At 37.3% G+C, this 8864-nt stretch overlaps 1 protein-coding gene across 1 annotated transcript in view; it reads left to right on the forward strand.

Annotated features, from left to right (window-relative positions):
* Window positions 1-8864, forward strand: part of cdh13 (cadherin 13, H-cadherin (heart)) — a 325369-nt gene that overhangs the window by 255218 nt on the left and 61287 nt on the right. Inside the window, exons 10-11 of the mRNA XM_014034245.1 lie at window positions 1180-1362; window positions 1438-1691. Coding sequence (XP_013889699.1) covers window positions 1180-1362; window positions 1438-1691 — 437 coding nt within the window. The remainder of the gene's footprint in view (window positions 1-1179; window positions 1363-1437; window positions 1692-8864) is intronic.

The raw sequence follows: 8864 nt of genomic DNA on the forward strand, positions 1-8864 counted from the left end.
CTTAAGTACAGCATACAAATAATAAAAAAGTAGAGTAGAAATAATGATAATTAAAAATCTTAATGACTAACTACATAAAAACAATAATAAAAACCCCAAAAACTAAGCAGCACTAACAGTAAAAATAACTGTACCGTAGAGAATTAAATACATATTGAACTGAATACACTACTAATATAGTATATAGTTAATGTGTAGTTAGACCAAATTAATACAATATAACCTAACTTTTAYATAACTTAGACAAACTCGAGTTTCAAGAGGTTTTGACCCACATTGCAGACATGGTTAGTTTAAAGAAATAGTAATAAAACAAATGCTGGTATCTGTTGTAAGCATGAAATCTTTACAGCATTGTGTGGTGATTTACACAACTAAGCATAATTCAATATTTTAGACACTCATCAACTATATTKAAACCRTTGACTTGAGTTCATGTACGCCATWWAGGCCGATGAGCCTTTTTTATTGAGTATGAAGTCATGCAGTTTTCTCTTATCTCTGTTTTAGCAGCCTGATTGGTACAAAACGATGACTCACAACCCTGGTTGCTGGTGATGATATCAGCATCTCTGTAAAAGAGATTCTTTCAGTCAGAGGAAATCAGATATAATTCTCATTGCATTGATAATCATCTTTTTTTCACTTAATGTTTGCTGTCAAAACCATACATTCTCTGAACCCTTTGAACTTCCAGCATTGTTTCTCTGTAGAATTCAGCGCCAGGTGTGCGTGAAGCACGTCTGCAGGCAGACATATGAAAGACCCTGATCAAAGAACTTAGCAGGAGCACTCCTCACTCAGTTAATTTTCCTTTTGTTCATTAAAAGGCACAGTTATGCTGATATGAAACAGGCATATTTCTTTCACAGAAGTTTAAAGCTCATCATCAACCCAGACRGATTCGTTTGCCCCAATTTTTGCTTTCAGACGCAAATTTGAAGCTGCTCGCATCCAATCACTTTCTAGATCTTTCTGTTGAACTTAGAATGGAATTACAGCTCTAAATTTTTATCTCGGACTCAGCCTTTCAAGTTTTCAAACTACATAAAAAGCACAAGGTTGAAAATTTTTAATTTACATTTTTTACTTTACCCTGATGTTGCCTTTTAAACACTCTTATACTTTTTTCTCTTATTAATGTGAATTTATTTTTGTGTTTTTGCCTTTGTTAAACAGTTTGAGACATATGTACACGAGGACTGGACAGGTGTCGTTGTAAACCTGACAGTAGACGACAGAGATGATCCTGCCACGGGGGCATGGAGAGCTATTTACTCGATAATCAGTGGAGATCCCAAACAGAGCTTTGAGATCCAAACCAACCCAGACAGTAATGAAGGAATATTATCAGTTGTGAAGGTAAAACACACCGTCTGACACTTCCTTGATTGTTTTTATTTAATTAGACGACAAATGATCTGCTTTCCCTTTCAGCCTTTAGACTATGAGGCCATGCCGTTCTACACGCTACTCATCAAAGTGGAAAACGAGGATCTCCTGGTTCCCTCTGTTGGCTATGGACCCAGCTCTACAGCCACTGTCCATGTCACGGTTCAGGACATCAATGAGGGACCAGTATTCATGCCAGACCCCTTGATAGTCACCAGGATGGAAAACATCCCTGTGGGCAGCTTTGTGGCTTCACTCAGTGCTACAGATCCAGACAGACTGGAGCAACAGAGCATAAGGTAAGATGGTGGACAACATGGATAACGAGGGAGCATCCTCTTGTGTTTATGCACACAAAGTGACTAAAATGAGTAGGAATATCTCAATAATTTGGTGTAATGCCCCATTTTATGTCTTTTGAAAAAAAGGAAGGTGACACAGGCTTTAGTTTTAGGTCATCTTGATTGTTGCTCAGTCATCTGGTTTGGAGCCTCAAAGATCTGCAGAACTGCAGATTGTTCAGAACAAAGCTATAAGATTAACGCTCAGTTGTGATTTTTGAACCGTGTTGATTTAATGCATCCAAGTCGATCATGAATGAAGGTCAAAGATAGACTCAAATCTTCTGATCTTTTTTCATCAAATTTGCATCTTGCACAGACCTGTTGGCCACTTTTAACAGACATGTTTTCAGAAGAAGACAAGCTTCAGCAGCTGATTTCACGCTCTCCTTGCCTCGAACAGATGCACTCAGAAGTTTGCAGTATGTTGGAATTAGTTGCCTTGATAGTTGGTGGGAATTTTTAAAAGCATTTCTCTTGATGTTGGGTTTGTTTTATGATCTGTTATGGTGATGGGTTCATTTTGCAGCCGTGATAAATCAAGCATTGATTGTTGTGTCACAGTTATAAGAAACAATGTGTTTTATTTTTATTATTTCTGTAGAAGTGCTGAAACCCTTCTGGGTATCTGGGAGATGGTTGTGGTTGTATATTTTGTTTTAATTTAATTTGGTTGCATGGTTGATTTGTTTTTGCTTGTGGACCACATAGTCCTCCAAAAGTGATGACAACATAAGCAAATATGCACAAATATTATAAATTCAGGGACATTTTTGCAGTGCATAGTTGAATGTATTCTACTGAAGCTCATTTCTTATTCAACAGCATTATGTGGTATATTTTGCTAATATGACTATTTGAAATGATTTCTTGCATACAGGAGCAGTTTATTTTTCAGCAGGTTTTTGCAAGTTGTTAATTTAGAAAGTAGGAAAATGAGGCATGTTTTTAGCATGCCAGCTCAGCTGTTTGATTCTCAGTTCTCACCTTCTTTATGTGTCTATAAGCCATCATCACTCCATCCTTTTATCCCCTCATATGATTCACATGTTTTCTATTCTTGCATCTTCTGCTTCTGATGCTGGAATCATCCACCCCAGTGAACCAAAAAATAAAAAAATAAAAATAAAAATAAATAAGAGAAATCCAGAATTATGCAGCCCAGTGGCTTTAACTCTGTTACAGAAGAAGCTTGTCTCTCAAATATTAACTTCCAAATAACAGGGAGGCTATTAGATGCACTTTGTGCTTCAATAAAACCTTTTTCATTTTCTTGTCAGATGTGGCCACATGGTACTAATACTAACGTAGTGCACTTCCACTTTACAAGATGGGGAACTAATGAATGCTTTATTGGCTTTCAAACCTAATTTATAGTTTCAAATGCTATTTTTGCTGCCTTGGAGTTACATCCCCTGAAAACATATAGCGTTAGGCAAACACATGGGAGTAATCTAGTCTAAGGAGAATGAAAGTCAACTGATAAAATCTTAGTATTGCGTGTGCTGTTTTGTGTGCTGTTAAAATCTTTTTTTTTAAGGCACAGCATTTAGTCTTTCCACTGAATGACATGCTGGAAGCCTTTAAGCTGGTGATGAATGGCTGATATCACCAATTACACCGGCTGGTTGCAGCACCTTGTTCTGTTTTTTACAGCTGCTCATTTGTAGATGTGATGATGCGTTTGTGCTCATTGTCCTGCTGCATGACCCAATTTCAGCTATAAAATGACCTCATGTTTGACTCTAAAAAGCTTTCATTTACAGTGGACAATTACTAGATGGTCCACAACAATGCCAGCTTTAAATCCAGCTTTAGAAGCTGCAAAACAAACTCACATCATGTCCACTTCATCACTGTCTTTGACAAGCTGTTTTTGTCCGTGAATAAGACAATGTTCTAACTTTATAGATAAATAAACTTCAGCCGTGCTGCCGTGCTTCTTTTTGGGATATTTACAGTTGATTATTTCAAGCAAGTCACACTTGTGTTCTAATCAAACTATCATAAACTTTTACAAAACCCCTGCAAACTAAACCCTAAACATGTTAGATTGTAGTTAATTTGTTTTTGGAAATTTACACCTCCTTGAATTATGTACTATTCCTGGAAAGCAGTTTGGAAATAACCCTACCGCCACTCCTGATTGTTGTAATAACAGTTGTTTTTCTAAGATTATTGACGATGAGTTTCGTCTTTAGTGTAGTAAACATCTGAACTCCTCCGACCAGCAAATTAACAAAAGCCCTGCTTTATACAGTTGATCAAGTATGCTTCCTGTGCAGCTGCTACTTGCTTTTAAAACAACCATGAGGTTGTGCAGATTTTATTTTTGTGCTACTGTCAAAGTTCATCTTAGACTAAATACTGATGAGTCTGTATTTCCAGGCCAGACTGGTTGGTCTTTTCACAACAATTCACTGCTTATGATTCTCAAAATATTATCAAATAGTGGCGCCAGGCGGAAGCACAGAGAAATAAACCTTCAACTTTTTTAAAGGCACATGCCACCTATTTTTAACTATGAACATGCAGCAGACAGTCCTAAAGAAATTAGCCTATTTTTTTTTTCCTGAAAGAAAATATGTTTCTTCTTCTTCGTTCAGCCTTAACTGCTTCCTATAAGCTTGTCCTTCAAGCAGCTATTCATCATCAGTAACCAGTTTACCACATCCATTGCTCCTAAATAGCACTCTAAATAAAAAAAACAAGGAAACAAAAAGGAAAAAACAATAAATGTTCTCCCGATGCAGGACTTAAGTTGTGGTGGCATGTAATTATTAAACAACAGCAAGACACAACTTCCACCTAATGGCTCACTCAGGTTGGTGAATCTGACATATTCAGTCATTTCCTCTGTCTTAATCTTTTTTACTTTCTGCCATTCAAACATTTTTATGTGTACTAAGTTTATTTTTATGGATTTCTTAAAAGCTTCTCTAAAGATGTTGATAATGTTTCATCCATCTATAAAGATAAATGGTTTCATGTTTTTTTTTCTATCCAAAACAAAAGATTCCASTCGTATATTTTTAGATGTTTGAGTATGACACTCAAAATAAAACTGAAATGCAGCTTTTTTTGGATTAGTATTTTATCTACACCTAATAGGAAAAACATATTAAAAACACAAACAATTATTAGGTCACATAAAGCACAACAAGCTGAATCATTTTTAATTGGAAGAGGCCGTTGGCCTCGACACACTTTCCTAAATCAACTTGCACAGTTATAATTAATAATCAGCAACTGTAAGTGTTTTAAATAACAAGCTGGTGATCACTAGTACAAATGAGGTAAAGTGTATTTTTTTCCTCAAATAAAATAATTTTGCATCTGGACAGCTGTCATTTTAATGATCCAACTGTCAGGTTTTTATAGAAAACTGTCATATAAAAACCAAACCTCATGATAAAGGCATTGTTGAGTAAAAATAATCAAGTTTTTTTTATGTGAACACTTGAAAGGATAAAAAAGATCGTCTTGCCACTGTACATCTTAGATCTGCATCTTTCTAACTTCCAACTCTGTTCTTCTTATCTTCATCAAATGTCTTTTCTTTTCAATTTACAGTCTTTGTGTTTGTTGGTTATTTCATCATGCTGACATTTTGGCAGTATACCTTTGACTTTGATGTGTCATCATAGAAACCTGCAGATGGGTTAAGGACATTGTGAAGGAGAAGTGCGAATGAAGTTAGGACTGGGAACAGACTAAAGTAGCAAAAACAACAAAATGAAAAGATTGAATGATGGAGAGAGAGAGAGAGAGACAGAGACAGAGAGAGGGAGGGAGGGGTGAACTGTTTTCTTACTTTTCTCTGCCCTTGTCTGCCTCTGCATAACAGTGCAGACGTCTGTGTGTTTGTGTGCACCTAAATGCATCGGCCCCATGGGCTGAGTGGGTCAAAAGCACTTGACATGGAACACGATCTGTCAAAGCTGCTGGTCTGAGTCTATAGCACTCAGTGCCCGGCTCTGTGTGTTGTTCATTTATTACTTTAAACTTTACCTGGAATCAGAGAACCAGTGGGTTAAAAAGATGGAAAATACATGCATATGAAAATTTACTCTCATTTACAGTCGTTTCAGATTCTCATGATGTGAAAAGAAGATAAGATAATATAAGACAAGATAAGATAAAACTTAATTGATCCCACTGTGGGGAAATTTGCACCTTACTGCAGATCAATACAGGAGCGGGGGAGATAGAATAAAGAAAGATAAGTAAAAGAAAAAAAATAAACAAAAAACACTATACGTGATATATAAAAATGTACATAAACCTTGTACAGTAAATAAGTATATGTATATGAATATTATAGCAGTGCAGGTGAATTGTCCAAGTGACTGATAACATCATGATGTGTTATACAGTCTAACTGCAGTTAACAATATAATCCTAAATTCCCTGTAGCTGCTAATTGTTTAGGTTGTTCATGTAGGACACGTGTCAAACACAAGGCCCGCGGGCCACTTTCGGCCTGCGGGTGATTTCATTGTGGTCCGCCGCCCACCCCAATTATTTTTTTTACTTGGCTTGAAATTTGTTTCTTTTATCAATGGTAAACTTTAAATTTATGATTAAATGCAACGAAATAAGTTTTATAAAAATAAATGAAATAAATATAAATTAAAAAAAATTCCTGTCCCTGAGCTTTTGGCTTTAAAGACCGTGTAAAGTAAAAATAAATGTGTGTTCTGGGGGCGGCTGTGGCGGAGTGGTTAGGGGAGTCGCCCTGGAACCAGAAGGTTACTGGTTCGATCCCCCGTCCAGCCGTCTCAGTCGTTGTGGTCCTTGGGCAAGACACTTCACCCACCTTGCCTACTGATGGTGGTCAGAGGGTCCGGTGGCGCCGATGCATGGCAGCCCCACCTCTGTCAGTGTGCCCCAGGGCAGCTGTGGCTACAGTGTAGTTTGCCATCATCAGTGTGTGAATGTGAGTGTGAATGGGTGAATGTCTGTTAGTGTAAAGCGCTTTGGGGGTCCGGAGGGACTTGAAAAGCGCTCTATAAGTTCAGTACCATTTACCATTCTGAGGTTGACACACCACAGAGATATGTGTTAAAAATCACCCTGCCAAGTTTTAACAATAAAAAATGCTGTTAACCTTATAAAATTATGTGTTAAAAGTAATGAAAAAATATCAGTTAGCTGTGGTCTGGAATGCTGGGGGCGTGTCCACTGGAGGAGCTCAAACCACGCCCACGACCCTGAATATTCCTGTAACCGAGGAAACAATGTTTGCTTTCTTTTCCTTTAGAGTAACAGGGAGCGGGGTTATGCTGAAGGCAGCTGCGTGACATCATGAGGCTGCCCTTTAAGCCACGCCCCAAAAATCCTGAAACACAGATACCTTGTTACACAAATTGAATCATATCTGCACGATTCAAATATCTACAGGTGAGAGATTTTGTACTCATTTACAACAATATATTTATGACATTTGTAATATTTAAAAAAGAAAACGTTACATTTTTCTTTACACAGTCTTTAAGTAACTGAGCAATTTAGTTGGATAGCACAGTATTAATGTCTGAAAATAAGCTGCTTTTAGTCAGCATCAACCATAAACTAAATAATATTTCTGTATTTATTTCAGATTTAGTCAGTCATACACTTAGTTCTTATCAGTGTTTAAAAGAGGACGTGTTAAAACACTGTTTAGTCAAAGTTAAACATGAAATGTCAAAGTGGCCCTTCGAGGGCCACCATAACGCTCATGTGGCCCTCGGTGAAAATGAGTTTGACACCCCTGGTTGGAAAAAATGTATTAAACCTGGCATCATCATGTGCTTTGTAACTATTGGCTTCATGTGTTTYTAAACATGTTCAGAACTCCTCTGGTTGATATTTGTGGACTAAACCTTCACCCAAAAGCACATTCAGTTTCTGTCGAAAAAGATTAAGATTTAAGAGGAATAAGACAAATAACAGTTTCCGTATTTCAGACCAGTAAGCTGTGTGTGTGTGTGTGTGTGTGACTGACAGCTGATGACTGCAGCAACAGTTATTTTGTTTTTAGTGAAGTGCTCGTGTCCTGTGGTGGACTTGTGACCTGTTCAGGGTGCACACCGCCTCTCTCACAGTGACGGCTAGAGATAGACACCAGCTCCCTGTGACCTGGAAAAGAAAAAAATAAAACAGTTGAAATAAAATGGCTGGATAGACTGCTTGAAGCTGGTTAACCAACGTCTATCTCATGGTTACATAAAAACAAATATACAGTTTKGAGCAATACTGTCATTTTTGTTTTGCACGTTCTTGTTTGGAGGAAACTGTCCATCAAAAATCAAATGGATTTTTATTTTTACACTTTGTTTTGCCACATTTCCTACGCAAACATACATATTCAGCCCCCGCTGAATTTAAAAGTTCTTCTKTCCTGTGGTTCACATCTTCACATTTTACTTTACTCAACTGATCAGACTCCCACAGAGTGCTGAGCAGGAATGTAAACTTGTGTCAGATTGACATTCTCTCTCTTTTTTTCTACTTGTTCCATTTATCCGAATCTGACAAAGTTGTCCATTTTTGTCTTTTTAATTGGTACGCTGATGTGTGACGATCAGGACAGGGAACAGTTTGATAAGGTTTACTTTCAGCCAAACTGTGATTGATTCTTCATTTAAATCAAGTTGGATTGCCAAACTCAGTCAGAAAGCAAGTGAGAAAGAGTGTGTCAGTCTCGAAGGTGAAACTAAGTGGGGCAAAAATGGTCAGACACCAGAGCTGAGGCTTGGTCTCCAAAAAGAGTCTTGCCACTTATTCCATTTTCAATCCTCCAGCCTCCCTTTGCAGACTTTGGCACTCATGTATAAAGCAGCGACTGCCCCAGGCATCAAATATTGCCACAGCCGGTGCAGGGAACATTCTGAGCGTCTCTCATAGATGTTGTCGCCTTTTTACAAAAGATGAGCTTGGATTTGACACGCTGRGAAAGAAATCCATTTGGGCTGGGAAAAAAATTGATAAAATCCTTGACCCCCTTTGTCTCTATTATTATTATGTCAGTTAGAAATATTTTTATTTTTATTCTCTTATTTTTTCAACTTTGCTTAAGGTAAAATAAGAAAAAATTAGAGTATTACAATTATTTATTTTGTTTGTGCTCAACAATAATTTCAGATT

Source organism: Austrofundulus limnaeus, unplaced genomic scaffold, assembly GCF_001266775.1.
Source record: "Austrofundulus limnaeus strain Quisiro unplaced genomic scaffold, Austrofundulus_limnaeus-1.0 Scaffold7, whole genome shotgun sequence".
Classification (NCBI taxonomy): domain Eukaryota; kingdom Metazoa; phylum Chordata; class Actinopteri; order Cyprinodontiformes; family Rivulidae; genus Austrofundulus; species Austrofundulus limnaeus.